At 37.4% G+C, this 22,169-nt stretch overlaps 1 protein-coding gene across 13 annotated transcripts in view; it reads right to left on the reverse strand.

Moving 5' to 3' along the window:
* Window positions 1-22,169, reverse strand: part of ptprfa (protein tyrosine phosphatase receptor type Fa) — a 589,562-nt gene that overhangs the window by 278,030 nt on the left and 289,363 nt on the right. For all 13 annotated transcript variants that reach the window (XM_051933282.1, XM_051933291.1, XM_051933287.1 and 10 more), the window contains one exon: window positions 11,521-11,687. In XM_051933282.1, coding sequence (XP_051789242.1) covers window positions 11,521-11,605 — 85 coding nt within the window. In that variant the 5' untranslated portion in view covers window positions 11,606-11,687. The remainder of the gene's footprint in view (window positions 1-11,520; window positions 11,688-22,169) is intronic.

The following is a 22,169-nucleotide window of genomic DNA, read 5'->3' on the forward strand; positions in this document are numbered from 1 at the left end:
CCTTCATTCTGCTTCCCAAAGACTACTGCCATCTTATCTCCACATGGAAGTCGTATCCTGCATTTACAGTCTCGGCACAGAGGCGAAAGTAGCATCATAGTAAAGCGAAAGGCAGTAGGGACTCATTACATTAAGTTCAAATACCTTGGACCCTAGTTGAAATGCCAAGGTCAGTACTGATAAGCTTGTCATAGAGCAATGATTCCAATACAGAAACACATCCTCCTATGAGACCTGAGATAATGTGTATGCTCTTCCAAACCTAATGTGCTGTAGCTGTCCCAGATTTAAAGCCAGCTTCCCAAGATTTCACGGTAACAATAACTATTGGCCTTTCTTTTTTACCACATTAGGTTTCACCATCATTACAAAATGTACCTTACTTTAATATGCAGAACACTTGTCCCCCAAGGGTAGCATTAACTAATGAGAGTACAGTGTGTGGTATTAACATCCAGCTGGATGAAAACACACAAACCATATTAAACTGATTACATTAAGCCTGGGGAATGGCCACTATTGTTACTGCTGCCAGTCTTAGCCATGTCTCCTATCTTAGTGCTCATTCTTTAAAGCAAAACCTAACTTCAGGGGGAAAAAAAAACAGTTTAATTATTGCACATTACTTTGTCCAATGCATTCGAGTGGTGTTCGGAACAAGAAGACTCCCACTCTGGGAAGCATTCTTCCAGGAATCTTTTTGTGCCTTTCAGAAAACTGGATTAAGGAAAACCTAAAGCCATGCTAAAGTGAAAAGAAATGCAGTGGTAAGCAGATGTTCTCTGATCTTTTCCATTTTTTTTCTCTTTACTTTTGCTCATCCACATTTACTGTTCATTGACTATTAAATTACTCAAAGGCATTGGGTTCCATGGGACAGTGTCCAATGTCAAAAATTAAACATGTATTTCTATTTTGCTCTGCCTGAATTGTCAGTTCCAATTGCAGCAATGAGTGGCAACAATGTATATGCACTTCAAGTCAAATGCACAACATACACTCACCACCCACTTTATGAGGTGAACCTTACTAGTTAACAGGTTGGACTCACTTTTTGCCTTCAAAACTGCCATAATTCTTCGTGGCATAGACTCAACAAGGTGCTAGAAACATTCCTCAGGGATTTTGGTCCATATTGACATGATAGCATCACACAGTTGTTGCAGATTTGTTGGCTGTAATTCCATGGTGTGAATCTCTTGTTCCACCACATCCCAAACGTGCTTGATTAGGTTGAGATCTGGTGACTGTAGAGGCCATTTGAGTACAAGGGACTCATTGTTATGCTCAAAAAACCAGTTTGAGATGATTTGAGCTTTGCAAAATGGAGCGTTATCCTGCTGGAAGCAGCCATCAGAAGATGGGTACACTGTGGTCATAAAGAGATGGACATGGTCAGTAATAATACCCTGGTAGGCTGTAGCATTTAAACAAATTGTGCCAGGAAAAATATCCCCCACACCATTACACCACCACCAGCCTGAACTATTGATACAAAGAGGACGGATCCATGCTTTGATGTTGTTGACGCCAAATTCTGACCCTACCATCTGAATATGTTGCAGCAGAAACTGAGACTCATCAGACCAGGCAACATTTTTCCAATCTTCTGTTGTCCAATTTTGGTGAGCTTTTGTGAATGGTAGCCTCAGTTGCCTGTTCTTAGTTGACAGGAGTGGCACCCAACATGGTCTTCTCCTGCTGTAGCACATCTGCTTCAAAGTTCGATGTGTTGTGCATTCAGAGATGCTCTTCTGCCTACCCTGGTTGTAAAGAGTGATTATTTGAGTTACTGTTGCTTTTCTATCAGCTCAAACCAGTCTGGCCATTCTCTTTTGACCTCTGGCATCAACAAGGCTTGTCCGCCAGGCAACTGCCGCTCACTGGATATTTTCCCTTTTTAGGACCATTCTCTGTAAATCCAAGAAAATCCCAGTACATGACCAGTTTCTGGAATATTCAGACGAGTCCATCTGGTACCAACAACCATGCCATGTTCAAAATCTCTTAAATCACTTTTCTTACCCATTCTGATGCTCAGTTTGAACTTTAGCAAGTTGTCTTGACAATGGCTATATGCCTAAATTCATTGAGTTGCTGCCATGTGATTAGCTGATTAGAGATTTGCGTTAATAAGCAGTTGAACAAGTGTACCTAATGAAGTTGGCCGGTGAGGGTATATACGGGTTTCCACCACTTGTCCTAACTGATCTCATAGACTGTTTCACTATAGCACATTCTGCTTGCCTGATCTACAGTGAGACAGATTACAAAGCAAGGCAGAAGTTGTTTTCCTTCTCGGTACTCAAATGTGGGCACTTGGTGCCATGGCCCACCTGCCAAGTTGTTTTGCCTGCCTAAGGAAAAGTCATCCCAGATGGAGGATCGCAGGAATCGTGGGAAAGAGGGGTCCTTTTATCGGATTGGTTGGCCCAGCACTGTTTCAGCCGTGGAATGGCCAAATGGGGGAGGCAGCTTGAAGGATGAGGTCTCTAGGACTCTACACAAATCCAAATCTTATTATGGGATATATCATCTACTGTTCAATTCTGCTCTGTACTTCTAAAATTTATATTTTTTATTTCTTACTATATTGAGAAATTGTTCTGTTCTGTGTATTGCATTGTATTGTATTGACCCCCTTCTTTTGACACCCACTGCACGCCCAACCTACCTGGAAAGGGGCCTCTCTTTGAACTGCCTTTCCCAAGGTTTCTTCCATTTTTTCCCTACAAGGTTTTTTTTGGGAGTTTTTCCTTGTCTTCTTAGAGAGTCAAGGCTGGGGGGCTGTCAAGAGGTAGGGCCTGTTAAAGCCCATTGCGGCACTTCCTGTGTGATTTTGGGCTATACAAAAATAAACTGTATTGTATTGTATTGTAAGTTCTCCCCATAAAAAGGCATGCACCAACATGTAATGAGGAGGAAAAACTTCACTTGTTAGTGTGACATCTTGCATGGTCCTCTTTTTACTAACTTCATTAGGTCTTGTAGCACATTTCAGGTCATCGGTGAAAATCCTACCAGTTAGGGCGGAGTGGAGGCTCTGAGGCTAAGGATCTGTGATGGTATCCAGAAGGTTTCCGGTTCGAATCCCTGTCACTGCCAAAAAGAGATCCTACTCTGCTGGGCCCTTGAGCAAGACCCTTAACCTGCAATTACTCCAGGGGCACTGTACAATGGCTGAGGCGCTCTGACCCCGAGGGGTATGCGAAAACTAACAAATTCCTAATACAAGGAATTGTATAAGGCGAAATAAAGAACAAAAATAAAATCTGTTGTGATTTTGTTTTTGTATGTGTCTCTTGGCTTGTAGAGTTGACACACATATTTATGTTGATCCAGCTTCTGACAGTATTTGTGGAAAATTCATAAATGAAGAGCAGGTGCAGTTGCTTAATAACATCCAGTTGTTTATTGTTTTGTATGTTCACAAAAGATGCGTTACACCAGCTCACACAATCTCCAATCCAGTGCTTGGTGAAATCTTGAAATGAAAATAATCCAGCAATTTCTCTCTCTGTCTCTGTCACTAAGAATTTCAAGCTTTCCAAAGCATATGGTTTTCTAGTCTGACTGCTTTCTGGATGCAGACCCTTCTAGCTCTAATCTTTTGCTGACTCTGCACACTTACTTATGTCATATGTTTCATATTCATTCATTTTCTCATATAGTGTGGCTCTTTATGGTTTTCTTTACATGGCTCATCTTTGTAAAAAAAAAAAACAGTACCTTAAATAGGGGGACAAAAAAGAACTATGTTTCTACAGTTAACACAGCAACCATTTATTAACTGTAATCATCTACAAATATACTGTTAAAAAATTCTAAAAGATGTGGATTAAAAAACACAGTGAAAAAATATGTACAAAATAGTATTGTCATGTAAGTAATCAGCAACACAATTTATTTCATGTCAAGCACATGAGACGAACAACAAGACCAGTACATGTGGTGAGGTGACAAGGAAGCAGGTAGCATTTGGGTAAGTGTGGTATTTTTATTCATGGTCTTTTTTTTTTTTTTAAATAATATGAAATAATACTATGGAAAATTGTATAGCCCTTAAGAATTGCATGAATATTCAGTTTCTTGTTTATATTCTTCCTTTAGTAATGGTGAGACACACATTAATTTTAGCTGTTTTCGAATTTTGTATTAACGCAGTTTGCACCGCCACTCCTTTTGAGAATCAAAATGATGAATGTGCCTTTCAAGGCTACAGGTGGGTGCAGGATATTGAAAAATGTGTACATTTTATTGTCTTAAATGCCTGTATTGTGTATTTGTTTCAAAGGTAATATTTTTTAATTTTTCCCAAAATAATACTGTGTTTATTGTTTGCTTTGCCTTTATTTTCTCTGTGGTTCCAAGCAAGCACTGTATTGAGAGACTATTGTGTCACGAAGCCTGTACCTCAGAATGTATTATTTGCAGACTAACTGTATTGTCTTGTGCCTAAGAAGGCTAAAAAGGGGGAAGGTGTCAAAAATGAGAAAGCCTAAGGCGGCATTTTTTAAAGTGCCAGCACTGCTTAAGGATATTGGAATGTTATAGCCAAATAATTTCAAATGGGAAACTCGTAAAAATTGCCTTTTTGCTTCATATGAAAGAATTAAACTCATGCTTCCTTATATGCATTTTTTTCTTAACATGTTATGTCATCATGTGTATAGCAACAAAAAAACATAAATAAAGTTCGTCTTGTTATAAATTTTATGGAAGCCTTGTGATCAGCACAGAAATAATCTCTAGAAATAATTAATAGACTTCAGTACTGAGAATCAAAACACACAAATAATCTGCATAAATAGGGGACAGCTTCTCAGACATAAAGCTGGCAATTCAAGCTGCATGAGCTGCCTTAAGTTTAACGCCTACCCCTCCATTTAGTGCCTCAATCCAACAAAAAAGGCCTGGGTTAAACGTTACTAATGAATACCAAAGGGCATATAATGCTTATCTTGTTCAGCAAATTGAACTTTTTAAAATTAATTCAGTAAGGCCTTTTTTTTTTTTTTTGCCTTGCCCGATTCTCACAGATGTTGAAAAAGGATGAGAGGAGAAGCAAATAAACAGCACACTAAGATTGTGTTTTTTCTTTTTTCACCATGAAAAACAATCACACCAAATCAGCTCAAAGCAGGCCTGATGGAATTACAGTCACTTTGATGGAAATACAGTCAACTTACAAAGAAAATTTAATCATTCTTCTGAAGACTACTATGATTTCCAGAGCTGCTCTAAATATTACAAAACAGCTTCTTCTCTTCTAATACATTATTAGCACAGGGGGAATTTTTCATTCTGGTGTCACAAGATAACCATTTTAAGTTACTGTAGCTCCCAGGTATGTCATGCATAGCACTTGCACCTCCAGTAGGATTGGAATGAAACAGATTTTTTTACATGAACATTGCACAGAAGGCACCTCTAAATTAACACATTAAAAGAATGTAAGATTCTTAACAGGAGGTCTCATAATTATAGAAACAACAGTTATTGTCACCTGCTGTATTTTGCACATAGTGCTATGAAGCAGCAAAAAATGTAAATAATGAACTTGAACATTCTCAAAGAGCACTGTCAACTTTAAATTTATGTTAAGGTCTTACTGAGCAGGTTTACCATATGCACACTATGTTCATATTCAAGACATATGGATGATTGTATAATGAATGCTAGTTTATAAAAAATGTATATCACAATTACAGTCTCTGCTAGATCAAGATATAGAGAGGCGAGGATGTAGTCAGCAGACATCAGTGCATTCCAGTAGAAGTACAGAAGGAAAGTGTCAAGAGATTTGAGCCAAATACTCCATACTTTCTTTTAAAAAATTAAGAGATACAACTGGGCAGAAAAGCTCAATACTGCTGTTGTTACTTCCGCTTACTGTTTAGTCAGGAGTTAATCTCATCTCTACTTGCTCTGTCACCTGGTTCAAGGTGCAAAGGAAAGGTTTACTGTAAAAGCAAAAGGCAGCCTTATTTACATTTAAGCATCTTACTTTCAGTATTGATGAACCTTTGTGACATACAGACAGCTGGTAGGACATGAAGAACATGACCAGGAAACTGTAGATGTTTTCTGCCTGTTTTTACCACGTCATCCTTATTCCACATCTTAGTTGCATCTGTTTAGGCTTTTCACATTGTGTTAGTACTTATTCCAAATAAATCTCTCAGTTAATCGGGATGAATCTGTTCTGCCCTGTACTGACAGAATTCTGTGTTCAACACAGCAACCACCGACAGAGCACGTCCATGGGACCACCTTGTTTCAACTTGGCTATTCTTCTGCTGTAATTGTCTGCCTCTGTATTGAGCTGTTAATACATTGTCAGGAACAAGCCAGAAGTCTCTTGACATAAATATCAGTCCTAGTAACTGGGCTGTTTTCAATATTACACCCCCTTGCTCTTAGCAGTCTTTATTATATATATGGAGTCTCCTTGTTCATAGGTGTGTAATGGTATTTTGTATAAACTTCAGAAGAAAGTGCTACTCATAAGGTGAGCTCTTACTTGAAACTGTTTTCTCTAGGTTTCAAATATGATTCCAGTCACACTAAGATAGTTACATCACCTTCTGCTCTCTATGTAATTTTATCTGACAGTTATTTGTCACTGTTTTAAACAAGAAGACACTAAAATCAATTTGAATTCCCTAACCAAGTAAGTAATGATTTTATTGAGGAATAATACACAATTATTACAAGTTCAGGTGCAACAGAACTCAACAGAAAGGGCTCTTCTGGACCAGGATGCAAATTCTTCATATAAATAACTGTAAACTCTAAGTAGTGACTATTCATAACCCATCTAAACTATATACCAAAGTATATTGTCATGTATAATTTGAGTGTCCACTTTGATAATGTCTATGAGAACACAGTGTGATTCATTTCACTTTATTTAACTTTAGTATATCTTTGCACTTAGTTGGTTTAGACAGTTAAGATACAGACCTTAAAAAGACTGTTCACTAATGGCCAGATAGTGATAGAAAAAAGGAAATCAAAAACATCAGGGTGGAAAAATAAACCACAAAGGATCAAAGGCTATCTAATCACTCCTTTGGTCTGACTTTGAATATTTTATAATGTTGCCTAAGAGATTTCCACATATTTATCATTAATTTAACTTGCTGCAGGATATAAACAATATAACCTGCATAGCATACATTTATTCAAAGTGAATGCACAGACTTGCTACTGACTGTAGCACATTTTAAAATTTACATTCTCTTCAAAGTTTCCTTTGCACTAGAGAGAATCACCCAAAATGCCTCTATACTAATGACTGTGCTAAAACATACTCTCCTGTTCCATAGCCCTTCTGCAAAAATGTCACCTACGTGTGAAGCATTCACAGATGCGTGTTTATGCTTTCAAGCAGCCATCCTGCACCGTCTGTTCCCATATGTTGAGGTCAATTGCAGCTGATGCGAGTCAGCTGGTTCATTACACAGGTACTCATTTCATACTTGCTTGATTTGTGAAGGGGACCAGCAGGGACAGGGTCCTAACCTGAGTGGGATTGCTAGAGTGAAAGTTGTTTACCAGTGCTACTTTGAGTCAGTGAGTGCTAGCAATATAGCTGAAGGTTCAGAAGGTGATTTAATTAAGTTAGGATACAGGTGATGATTTGGTGTTTCAAAGCAACAGGAGCATGGGGTCCTGGTAGAGAAGAATTCAAGAGAACAAGTGGTATATTAATAGAGAGACGAGCCAGGTCAGGTGTCATGGAGTAGATGTGAACAGGGCTATGAAGACAGTTTGATAAGGTGTAAGTGAGGAAGGCAGATCAGCAAGATAGAAGATGAGCTGTGAATTGATAAAAATCCAGCCGGTGAGCAGACCTGCACGTAGGACATCACTCACATCTACCAAACATGACACCAGATAAGTGAAGAGTAAACTATAGAAGACAAAGCGCAAGAAGAATGTTTTTTTTTTTCACCTTCTGCCAGTTTAATTTCTCATGCTAACAAAACATTTTTATGAGAGCACAACAACCTTACACTATATTACCCCACCCTGGAAATTTTTTTAACTAGAAAAAATGAAACAAAAACACAACTGTTATTTTGCATTTTGATTAAAATTAACTATAATCCAAAACCATTTGTTAATTAAAATGTGGGTTCTCTACATGCGTGGTGAAAAAAGAGGGTATAATACAGTATGTTCAAATACAATTAGGAGCAGATCCAGAAAGTACCTTGACTGTATTACAGCACACAGTGTGCAGCAGCAGCAGGTGGATTTGCAATTCGTCTTCACATATGCTTATCAATTATCTCAATATGGAAACACTGGCTCGAGACAGCCACCTCACTACTAGTTGCAAACAGCAGACAAGAAAAATTCAAGCTTCGGAGCAAAATGCCCTGGCCGCCAGCTGTGCCGCACCAATAGCCAGTGAGAAACAATCTTGTCTGTGTCATACTCACTCACTCTTCATCAGTTAGACATTCTCATTGCACAGGAACATTTTGCTGCAAGGACACATTTTTGACTTTACAAAACAACAAAGTAGTGCTTTATCAATATTTCAATGTTTAAAAAAAAACTAGACTTTGGGATAAAAATATATTAAATCAAATAATATATACAGTATATAAATACATAAAATATATAAAGTCAAATAAAGACTACAGCCTGTCAGCGACTGACACTTTCAGTGTCAGTATACTTCATTTTAAAACGGTCTTTCAATAATCAAAACAAGGTAATTAAGGAAACTTAATCAAATTTTGCTCCATTTAAGGATGTAAGACAACAAAATATGGTTTTAAACTAGGTGACTGACTAACACTTTGCACTAAATGAGTCGGATAGACCAATCAATGTTCTCTCTCTTGTGAAATTGCTTAAATTCTGAATCAGCATCAGTTTATATATATGAATATATGAAAACTGGGCACAACCCCTTTGTCCCACATTGAAACAACTACACTATTGACAGAAAAGTTATAAAATGGAGACAACAAATACTTGTATACAAATGAAGTAAACGTTTGGAGAGGAATGTTAAGATGATTGAGAGGGTGATATCTAAAAGAATCAGGGATCACTTCAAAGTTATTGAAATGCAGTTTGGTCTCATGCCTGGGAAGGTAACACCTGATGCGATCCTTACTGTTAGAAACTGCATTATGTTTTTGCACACCTAAAGAAAGTATTTGACAGGGTGCCATGGAAGGTGGTGAGGTGGGCATTAAGAAAGTTAATTGTGGATGAATGGCTAGTGATGTCAATGTATGATGAAGCGTAAACAATGGTCAGGAAAGCAGATGGGTATAGTAGTGACAGCTTTGAGGTGAAGGTTGGGCTGTCCGTTCCAAGTCCATTGCTTTTTTCATTAAGTGATGAATGTGGTGAACAGAGAAATTTGTGAAGGAATAGGAGCTCTAGTATGCTGATGATCTCATAATTATGGCAAACTGTGAAGAGGAATCAAAGGAGAAGATATTGAAAATGAAAACTACTAAGGAAGCAAATGGCCTCAAGTTAAATGCAAAAAAGACCAAAGTCTATATAAGTGGTAAAGGCTTGAACGAGTTGGGTGCACAGCCATACATCATGTGCAGTAAAGGTGTTGGGAGACACTTAATCTAACGCATGTTTATTGTAAGTGGCTTTGTAAAAGATGTAGTAATGTGAAGAGTAATTGGCAAACAGAGTGTGACCTTTTTTTGAAGAAAGCAAGAGGAGTGAAAGTGTTGTTGAGAAAGCAGGCAAAGTCTGCTAATTATGTGGCACACAGAGTGCAGAGGGAGATAGAAGCATAGCACCGATAGTGAGGGCAAGAGGTGCATGGAAGAAATTCTTGAAGATGCCCCTCATTCTGACTTCTACAGGGAGTCTCTTGGGCATTAAAGCGTAGCATTTATGAAAGCAGAGAAGCAGTTGATGAAAGACGAACATGAATGTGGAAAGAATGATCAGATAAATATATGGCATGTTAGCGGAGTTAGGAGGAACATAAATGTTGAGTTAAGAGAAAAACTTGGTGTGGAGGTAATAGGACTAAGATGATTTGTGTATTTGTAGCAAAACTCACAGGTACACCAAGATGGAAGTGGAAGGAATGCGGTCAAGTGAGAGGCTGAACAGGACCAGGTTTGGAGGTGGTGTCAGATGAAATGAAAAGGATGGCCTTACCCAAAAGGATGCTCAAAATCATGGACAGTAGAGGATAAAGATTTGGGGGGGGGGTTCTGGGGGGCACCAGCTAACGGGGATAAACCCAAAAATGACGATTAAAGCAGGACTGATGGTGATGAAGATGAGTCTATTTTTATATACTTTGTTCCTATATAATATCTATTTGTTAAATATTTCTCACATAAATAGCTTTTTGATCATTTATAAAGTACTAGCTGGCCCCTTGGCTCCACCAGCGTATTAGTGAAAAAGGACAGTGAGGATGGCCCTGCCCAGCTCACCACTCTTGACGTCACGCTTCCCCCTCCCCTCGGCCCACAACCTCTGTCGCGGATTAGCTCGAATACATCGCTCCTTGCAAGCGAACTATGATTCTTAGCACGCTGAGAGAAGTTGCAAAATCAATCGAATTCAAGCATATTATAGAAAAAAAACCCGATCTAAATTTGTTAAGTAGATCTCTCGTTCTCTAGCTAAGCGGAGGTAAGAAACACACCCCGAGGCTTTTGTGTGAGTGAGGAGGAGAAAAAGCTGTCTCTCAGATTTGCGCAAATAAATCGGTACCGCAAGCGAACTATGATACAATGAGAGAATTCGCAAAATCAACCGAAATGTTCAAGCAAATTATAGAAAAAAAACCCAACGTAAATTCGTTAAGTAGTTCTCGCGTGAAAAGCAGACAGACAGACAGACTTTGGATTTTATACATAAATATAGATTTTATCTTGGAAATAATTAAGCTTAGTAAAAGTATAGTTAGATAGATTATATTTTATTTGTCCCCAAAGTAAAATTAAAATTTCACTTATATGCATGCAGTGAAATTAATTTGTTTACATACAGCCATTTTAAAGATGCCTGGCACTGTATTGCTACGGCTCCAAGAAAACCTTGATGATGAGAGTTTCAGTCTCTTAGGTCTGCCCTTTACTGCCTTTCAAAGAGGACTATTTGTGCTGACTCGGCTCTTTGAAGGAGTGTCCTTACCATACATGGTGACTTCCGGGCATGATTAATATTAATTGTACAGAAAATGCTTGCTTTTAGAGTACACTGGACTAACTATGATTTATTATCCAACAAGCAAATTTAGAATGTATCCCATTTTAGAACACTAATGTGATAAACTAAACATATACTTTTGCATGTGGTCTCATCTTTATCCTCAGATTTATACTCTTATCTATTGTGGCTTCTTGTCTTCCTCAAGTAATTTTTCTGGAAACCGTTTGTCTTTTATTAGCTTCTTTGTGTTAACAGCAATAGAATTAAACCATGCCTGAAAGAGTTCTTTTCAAGGGATAACTACAACTTTAACCTTTAATATTAAGAGAAGAAGGGGGTACTCACTGTCTGCTGCTGTGGATAGTACCAAGCAGCCTAGTGCTGCCAATGCTGGCACAAGCAGTGCTGCTGGACAGCAAATAGGCACCATGTTCCAGAGTGGCACTGTTTCTTGTCTCACTCCCGAGTCTCCAACCCCACTACTCCGGCTTCATAAACTTATAGATAAACACCTGTAAATACAATTGATTTGATTAGTCACAAAAATAAAAACAATAAGCATGTGCACAAGTATACAACAGTCATTGTTCATTTTACTTATAAGAGAAGTGTTACTTTTTGTTAAGAAAAAAGTCTTGGTTTATGGAACAGTTCAATTATTTTGACATACCTACCAGCAATATCAGCAGAACTTAGCAACATAAGCAATAGTAGAAATTAGAAACCCATACTGGACTGTCCTGTTAATTAAATTAGAACTATAAAATGTAACACTGATTTGAAGAAGAGGACAGATGTGCCACATTACCCAGACCAAGTGGGAAACCAATCCTGACTGAATTAGTTTAAAAAGGTACGCCAGCTGGGCCTGTTAAAAAGTATTATTCTCTAAGGGCAGCCGCTTACTGAAAGAACCATTAAGAAATTGCATCCTCTAGAGACCTGAAGCCAGACTGTCATATCATTACAAGAGACACATGTAAGACTCCCAAAGGGATGGGCTCAGTGATGCCGAGAGGTTCTTAATGTTAACAAAGCTTCACAAACAAATAATGGGTTATGGTGTGTGTCTCTGAAAATCTTAAATCAAACTCTACCTCCTGCTCTAATTTCCCCTTCATTTTCCAAAAAACCTTAAATACAATATGCTCAGAAGAAATAGTATATTCGGGATTGGTCTTCTACAACTCTTTTAGTCTGAAATCAAGTCTAATAGTTTTTTACCTATGGGTTGTGATTACCTTCTTATGGCTTAATGGAATATTCCATCGAAAAAAAACTGATACTTATGTTTAAATGTTACTCACCACATGTACTTTGTAGGGGGGGGGGGGATAAAAATTTTAATCTCATGTTTTTGTGGATAAAACGCATATTAAAAATTCAAACTCAACAGAACCCTGTGGTGACCAGTTGTGGACAACTGCAAACAATGGGAAAGAGGTCCAAGGAAAAAAGAAAGAAAAACAATTCAAAAATAATTCGTGCCACATAATTCACATGTCTGTTATCCATTCATATGGTCAAACTATGTAAAATGTGTACATTTTTGCAAAAATATGTGGAAAATGGAGATGTGCATTATGTGGCACAAGTCATGCGAGATTTTTTCTTTGTCCAGAACTGCTCACTGCAGTGTTCCATTGAGTCTAAATATTCAATGTGTAAATTCTTAAGGTAAATATGAGATTAAAACTTTTTCTTGGCCACCACTACAAAGTACACAGGACAAGTAACCTATTAAAAGAAAAACATAATTTTTATGTGAAGCATTCCCTTAATCTTGATTAATCAAAAACAGTGGCTTCATTGCATGCGTTTCATTCAAGAATAATTTGTAGTGTTGTATTTATTAATTAAAAATAGCTGCATTGGGGGTGTAAAAACATTTCCTACTGAGGAGTCTTAATTTAGACTCCTTATTAGACACCTTATTAATATCACAGCTTCCAACTCAGTTGCCCTTTGCTGAATATAATAAAAAGCCCTAAAGCTACAGTATTACTTGTGTCAAATGCAACATGCAAGGGTTAAAAACAGCATCATGATTGATAATATTTTTACATCAGCTTGCTATTTTTAAATATCTTTTATGTTCTGAAACAGACTTATCAACTAAAATGTTACTACATTTTTGCAACTAGTCATGCAATGTCTATGACCAGCTGTGGCTAATAAGACTAATAGTTTGTGTTCATTAGAATTGTTAACAAGTGTCAGATCTCCTAACACATCAATGTTCTGTCACAAGTGAAAAACACTTACCAGGACAATAAAAGATGAAATAAACAAAATAAAGTCAATACATTAAGGCAAAATCAGGAGATCAAAAGAAGTAAAATATTAAAGCCCAAAATATAATATAAAAATGGAAAAATATGTGCAAGACAGATTCCATAAATCACTTTGTGAACTATATCATAAAATGGTTTATTTGATCCAAAATCTTGGACAACACATGCAGCCCTCAAGCAAAACAACCTGAGAAGTCTTTACATTTCTACTTTTATGATACATAAATATTCACTGAACAAATTATTAGGAACGCTACATTAATACTAAGAGTCTCCTTTTGTTCTCAAAATGTCCTAAATTCTACATGGTATTTTTTCAAGATTGTATCATGCCATTTCTGTAGATGTCAGCAGCAAATTCATGTCACAAATCTCCTGTTCTACCACATTCCAATTGTGTTCCTAATGGATTCAGATCCGGTGACTGAGGAGGCCACTGAACAACACTAAACTCATTGTCATGTTCATGAAACCAATTTGAGACGACTTATGCTTTGTGATATGGTGCGTTATCATGTGGAAGTATCCATTAGAGGACTGGTAACTTGTTGCCATAAAGGAATGCACATGGGCACCAACAATACTCAAATTGGCTGTAGCATTCAAGCAATGATTGGTAAGTGAAGAAAACCTGGCCTACACGATTAGATCACCACCAGCAAGGATTGTTGAAACAAGACAGGTTGGGTGCATTGGATTCATGCCATTCTGACCCTGCTATCTGCGTGCCTCACCAGAAATTGACATTCACCAGACCAGGACATGTTTATTCAGTCTTCCACTATCTAATTTTGGTGATCCTGTGTACACTGCAGCCTCAGTTTTCTGTTTTTGGCTGACTGGAGTGGAACCCAGCATGGTCGTCTTTTGCTGCTGAAGCCAATTTGTCTCAAGGTTCGGCATGTTGTGCATTCTGATATGCTTTTCTGCACACCACAGTTTTGGAGAATGGTTATCTGAGTTACCGTAGCCCTTCTGTTAGCTCAAACCAGTCTGGCCATTCTCCCCTGATCTCTCTCATCAGCAAGGAACTTCTGCTCATTGGATGTTTTTTGTGTTTCGCACTATTTTGAGTATACTCTAGAGACTATTGTGTCTGAAAATCCCAGGAGATCAGCAGTTACAGAAATACTCAAACCAACCCATCTAGCAGTAACAATCATGCCATGGTTGAAATCACTGAGATCACATTTTTTCCCTGTTCTGGTGTTTGAAGAAAATATTAACTGAAGCTTCTGACGTGCATGTGCATGATTTTATAGATTGTGGTGCTTCCACACGATTCGCTGATCAGATAATTGCATGGACAATTAAGGTTTTCCTAATTTGCCCAGTGTGTGTGGATGTGTGTGTATTTATATATATATATATATATATATATATATATATATATATATATATATAGTTATCTGTGTATAGTGTTCATGTTCTACCCCATCTCTACTCCAGTTTTCCTCCTAATTCTCCAAAGATGTGCTACTTAGGTTAAATGGTGATTCCAATTTAGCTAAGTGTGAGCCTTTTAATTGGCTGAAAACGTCCTTGTGCCCAGTGCTACATACATGCATAAATAAACATATGTATTATATATAAATCTAGAGAAAAGTAAAACATTTGTTAGATGCTTAATATCTCATAAGAGGTTTCATGCATGTGATTTAATTGAGTAACCCAACATCTGCTTTCAAGGAAAACAAGATCAAAAAACTTGAGTTTTACTGTTATTAAAAAGCAAAGTTCATCCAATTCTTGAGTTTATCAGAAAAGATTTTTTGACAGGGGAATGTGTGTTCAAATTTGACCTCCTGTTAATGCTCTCATACCAACTGCTACTCGTTTATGTCTGTAAAGTATAAGACACTACTTATAGAATTTCCTCTTGTAGCAGTTTCCTCTGAGCCAGTATTTATTAATCAGTAAGCATTAGATTAAAGAGAACCATAAGCAAAATAAATTGTCAGTTGTAAGAGTTTTTTTCAATGTTCACTTTTACCTAAAACAGAGTTCTCACATCATATGACAGCTTTGCTTGGCAAACAGGAGAGCCACCTCACAATAAAGTGTTGTACTATCAAAGACAACTCTACAGTACAACTAATTTTAATTTGAAAACACTTCAGTGAACACCATTCTGTATAAACACCAACAATCATTAATTTATATTTCAGAGGACTGAAAGAAAAACAAATAGTAAATGCTGCCCAAAATGAACAAGCTAAAAAAGCAGCATCGGCTAACATACCACACACCTTGGTCAAAGGGTTGTGGTGACCTTGTAAGGGCGTCGGGATGAGACTATAATGTGCAATCTCTCAAGCTCAATTCACTTTGATATTACAGGGCCTGAAATTACCACTGGTTGGTTTTTCAATTTATTTGAGCATTAATTCCGTAAACCATGCACCTGGAACCAAGGCATTCATACATCCATTGACACAAACTCTTCAAAGCATTTATAGATGTGAAAGACAATGCAGATATTTTTCATTGATGGCTGTTAAGGCAGCTTTCATATGCTTTAGTAAAATGAAAAAAGAAAAATGACCAAAAAAAGGAGAGGAGACGGCCCTGTCACTTTAAAGGAAGAGAATCCTTGTCCATGAAACCATCAGACAAAAACGACAATTCCACATTCTAAGGCAGTAACGATCTGTGTGCTTTTTTTGTTTTGTTTTAGTAAGCTGCGCTTACTGTTTTTAAATACTGGTAACATGACAAATCACCATGCTTTAGACAGATGACATTTTTGGAAAAGCTCTATGTATTAACCATCTTGAAAGGCATAGATAAAAGCAAAGAAAACTAACATTGCATTAGGACTTCACTAGACTCTCATCTAATTAACTATAAATAACACAAACAAAAAAAGATAATCTCATTTAGCCATATTCATTATTTTCAAAAATTGCCCTAAAGCAGTAAAAATAATATTTTGGCAAAAGGTAGCTCTAGTATTTTATAGTTCATTTAGTTTGCATATTCTTCTTTCATGTGACTTCAAAGTTTCAGTGAATCTTTTTTATACAAGATGCAAAAAAACAAGGATGACGCATAATCCACAGAATGCTGACAGGCTTCTGCCCAGGACCCTGCTGGTAAACCAAATGGAGAATTGGGGACTTTCCCCAATTGCAGACTGAAAAACGTATAGCCTTAATAAGGTTTGCATTTTGTCAAATAGCACTGAACTTCATTGAAAACAAATGAGACAATCGATTTATCAGGTGTGGAGTTCTAATGTTAAGTGTCAAGATGAAGGACAGAAGTATTAGTTAATGAGAAATAAGTACATCAAATAATAATCCTGAGGCTAAAAAATAAATATACCACAGGACCAGGACATCAAGGCCAGGGACACCTGAGGGAAAAGTTACTGATGCAAGTAAGCCATCAAATGTTTAGAGATTAACAGATATTATCAATTACTTGTAATGCTATCTACCCAAAAAACATCCTCAAAGAATGCAACCATCTGGCAGCTTGTGATTTTTATTTATATTGAAATGGTCAGATAAAACATCTATGACTTTAAAAGCAAACATTCATAAACTGTAGTCTTATATGAAGCTGTCAATTAAGAGCATCATGAAATTTTAAGGACTGGTAATTCTAACAAGGCTGGAGAAAACTAAAGTTTGTAATTTCTTCATAGCTGTCTGAAAAATATTGTACCTTTAAATGTTTTTTTTAATTTACAGTTGGAAAAGACACTAACTCTATGTACCATTAATGCATAGTCATACTGAACACAGATGTTCCATTATTTTTGTATTAGAACCTATAACATGAAGTTTTTAAAAGTAGTTCCCCTTTACAGGTTTTAAGAAATGATACAGGTCACATTAATAGTGAAATCACTGAGGTAATCAAATGGCGAATGAAAGCTTTTTTTGAAACGCTATCATTTTTGTGTGTCACGAAGTACATTTCACAATGACCTTTCTTTGTTTACTAAATGTTATATCCAGTTTCAAAAGAACAAAGGTAAAGCACAAACAAATTTCAAAGCATCTATAAAAGTCATGCTACCCGATACTGGCTGGTAAAGAAACTTTCACGTTTCTTCTACATCCTGCCTACACTTTCCATTAGATGACAGCTAAGTGAATTAGCCTTTGTTGAAGATAAAATTCATACTTCATTTTCAAAACCCACCCCAAATTTTGGACAATTAGTCACCACATAGAAGAATGAGAGTTAAATAAAGAGTTAGTGAGTCAACGGTACAAAAGACAGAAACAAGAGAAAGCTCTTGACAGGATTAACATCTTCAGGAAATTTCATGAGCATTCCTGAAATAATTGTGCAACACTCCCAGGAAGGTGGTACATTAAGGGCAATTCAGACAGAAAGGCAGAAGAGATGAAAGAGATATGTATCACACATTATGCATGACTTGAACATTCAGAGACCATCAGGGCTTCCAGATGGTGGGAGATTGGAGAAAGATAACCATTTCCATGGTACAATAGTCTGCTAAAATAGAAATATTTTTGTCTACAATTGAAGTTTCTATGTTACTTTAACTTTCATTATATATGCAAGTCAAGATTTCATTATCCTATGGTGCCTCGGAATAAAGGAACCTTTAATAATGGACACAAATACAAAATGGAATCATCTCATCTCTTAAGAGACATGAGACATGTTAGATGGACAAAGTCTTCACTTTTGTATGTGTTCATGATTGTCAGTTCCCTGCTATGAAATCAACTTTACTCAATACAAGGTTCAGGCAGTCCCCGGGTTACGTACAAGATAGGGACTGTAGGTTTGTACTTAAGTTGAATTTGTATGTAAGTCAGAACAGGTACATTACTTCAATAAATGTTATTGTTGACCGACTGTAACCAAGTGCTCTGCCAATGAATGATGGAGTTTCACCTCTTTCTGATCTTTCTATTATTTCCACTTTATTTTCAATGGTGATGGTTTTTCTCTTCTTTACTGTAGCACCAGCACTTGCATCAGACAAATGGTTAAGATGAGCTCTTCTGTACAGCACTGTACACGCTATCACAGCAGATTAGGCACCAGTTGTCAACATGTCTGATGTATAGGGTGGTCCAGATCTAATTATGCAATTTTCATTACGCTATAACTTATTCAGTTTATTACATAGAAAATCACCCAAAAAATCCCGGACCATTGAGAAGTGTGCGAACTGACGACACGAAGAATCGTATTCGCACCGAACTGGATTCGTCCCCTCATAAATCAAAGTCATCCAGACGATCTGGATCTGCAGAATTAGATCTGGACCACCCTGTACTGACAAGAGACAACTTCCTGCTATGTGTATAACAGTACAAGTAGGCTTGCTATTGAGAATGAATGGGGGCAGTGAGGGGCGGTTCATCACCAGCCCACATCACAGTCACCTCCACTACAGTATGCTGCCTGCAGTGTCCGCCGCACCACCGCCCCCATTCAACACACAGCCATCCGAAGCACACTACAATGCTACCTCCCGCCTCCCCGTTCACCCTCAATGGCCTCCGTTCAGCCACCACAGAGTCACCACTTGCAGCATTACCAGCCGCCCACCTAGAATGAACGTGGCAGCCATGTGTGGTGGGCGGGCAGCGAAACCGCTTGCCGCCGGGAGCCGCCCAACGGACACTACACTGCACGAGCAGCGAAATCGACCCCCTCCAGCCTCCGTCCAGCCACCACTTGCAGCGTCCCCGGGCCAAAGATGACGGAGCGGCAGTTACTGAGGCGCATGCGTTGCAGCTGCAGCCCCGTTCGTATGTCGTAGGTCAGATGTCCGTAACCTGGGGACTACCTGTACACGTTTTCTTAAAAATAAAATAGCTAGAAGAATTGAAAGTCAAAAAAATTCAGAACCAGAATTGCTCTTCTAATTACGTTTGTCACAGGATAATATCTTTTTGGATCTTAAAGTTCACATTAATGCTTAATGCAAGAAGTCATTTTATATATTAGTCATGTGTCATACTGCAAGTACATCACACAGAACCACTCACCATCACTGCGTAAGTATAGGTACACAAAATGCCAATACCCATGAAATCTAGAAAAACAAAATGGTGTTGCCAACAAAAAAGAAATACACCAAGTGGCAAGACAATTACATTTTTGAAATAATTTAAAAACGTTAAAAATAAAAATTAATAGCTTTCTGGAAACAAAACAAAAAGAAGCACAGTCATGTCTAAAGCAATTCTAATAGTTCACCTTGTCTATGGCATACATTTCTGAAGTAAAGTAGAGGGTGAGAAGCTCTACCAGTCAAAAAAAAAAGGGTTTCATTGAAGGATCTGGATGCGACTAGAAGTTGACATCCTTGATGAGGTGCACTAAATGTGAGCATTTTCTCTTGACAAATAACCTAAACCACTACCTAGGCTATAATAAGACCCCACCCTGAAACCTAGGGCAAGCGGACAAAGTCAAAAGTGGTGTTTCAGAAGTTGTGTCTGAGTCACATTTTTAAGACGCTTTTATCCGGTGCTGTCAGTTTTGTAAAAAACATGACAGTGGAATGTGTGTCTGTCTGCCCTGCTCAAACAGAGCCTATGGGTAGAAATAACTTTGCATTGTTAGCTTCACAGGGCAATTGAACACCTGCCTTGTTGTACATATTTGGGAAGAGAACAAAGCATTATTACTAAAAATACAAATAAGCAAAGCCTAAAGTGTAGTGGCTACTCCTCTTAGGCCTCTGCCTAAACCTAATTTGAAAAGATAACCCTCAAAACCAAATATGCTATCTGAAGGATAAGCAGAAAAAGCTCACGTTACGGATTGTCAGTCATGCCACAAGCTGACGTAAACTCCCCCTGCTAGCTTATTCACTTCCCCAGAAGTAACCTTGAGAAGTTACTTAAATGGATTACCCAAAAGGTGTAGAAATTGGGATATGCAGATGGCAGCAGAATCCATAGATCACATTCTATTATTAACTATACTATTGAATTGCCATTAACTCTATAAACTTATGGGCATTTAAAAGTAATGAAATACAAGGACTTCGTTCTTCTGCTAGTATAACAGTTTACCAAAAACATCACTTTTGCAGGGTAAAACATATTTAGACTTAACTTCCAGTAGCTGTCAGAACCTAAAACATATTTACATTCTAAAGGGTAAAAAGCTGAAGGTTCCAAAACATGAAAAACTAAACAGTGTAGAAATGTGCACAGTTCTGTACATTTATTTCCCTTTGAGGCCATTTGTGGCTTATATCATATGCACAGCACTCTTACATATAAAGCCCATTCACATCTGGTTCTGCTACAGTGTACAATGATTGCAGTGTGCTACATTGTTTGTTGGGAAAAACTTAATTCTTGTTATATACTGTTTTCATAACTGCTATTCTGTACGCACCACAGAATATTTTTTTCATTACAGCTTTTTAATTATATTGACGTATTTGAATGATCATCCTTTCTGAAATTGTACTCATGCACAATCACTGTAGCCTACTGTTAGCAAGTTTGTCTAACCGAGAACAGGAGACAGAAGAGGTAAACACAAGGAGATTGCTTTTCAAAACAAAAATAACAGGGAAAATCCCCAATTACACACTTGGACAAAGGCTCAAAATAATAAAATATGTAGAACCATCTTGTCTACTTTAATTTTTGCACAGTTTATGCATGAATGTCATCCATTGAACAGCAGCTCTGGGACCATGTGTCACTCTTAGCTTGTCATGTATCAATCAGTAAGCTGTCCTGAGCTGCACAGAAGATGACATCACCCTTGACTCATTCCACCTCTGACTGTCAACAAGTAATCTGCTATTCATTCTTTTAATTAAGGCTTGTACAAAAAGCTGCAGGCCACGCTGGTCTGGAACAAAAGAGTTGCCCATTTATGCATCACAGAAATACAATTGTACAGATTCTGCAGAAAGAAATGTTTGAAAGTTGTACTGTTCATTTGGTAGAGTACCTAAAGGATGAGTTACCTTGAAATACTACACTACTACTGCCGTCACTTTTACGAATTCACCTAGCTTCAACAGAACTTCTCAGCCTTTTGTATTTCTTATATAAAAATCATCCTTTATTCTTATACTTTAACACAATGGAAAAGTTTAATCAAAACAAAAATCTAACTAAATATAGAAACACTTCTATACATTTTCCTCACAAACCAAATATGGGCCATTCTCTATAAATAAATAAATAAAAAAGTTAAGCATGCTGCAAAATTCAAACATAATTTATGATAAAAGCAGAAAGCCAAAAGTGCAAAATATTTTTATGTCAATGTCTTGATGAAACTATGAGAAAAAGCTTCCTTTAAGTTGTGTGCTTCTAATACCTAGCAAGGGCAAATAGAGTATGATGTAGAAGATCATTCAAATGACATTTCCACATCTTGACAGGACGCTGCCTTCCCCTTTTAATACAAATGTATTATTTTTATTGCTAATGTTTATTTTTTGTTAAAAAAAAAATTCCAATAGAACCAGCTGATTTCTGGTTGTTTTATTCTTAAAGACTGAACCGCATCTCCCTTCTTTCAACATGAATTCTCATAAATCAAGCTACTAAATACTGATCAAAGACAAAGACATAGTTTGAATGATGAACAGGATTAATTTCTATCTAATCGACCCCAAACACAGCACTGGAAATAAAGATCAGTCCACAATGACACTGTTACAATATTGAAAAATCATCTATTTAAGTCATCATTTGTACCATATTTTCATAATCA

This window comes from Erpetoichthys calabaricus, chromosome 10, assembly GCF_900747795.2.
Source record: "Erpetoichthys calabaricus chromosome 10, fErpCal1.3, whole genome shotgun sequence".
NCBI classification, from domain to species: domain Eukaryota; kingdom Metazoa; phylum Chordata; class Cladistia; order Polypteriformes; family Polypteridae; genus Erpetoichthys; species Erpetoichthys calabaricus.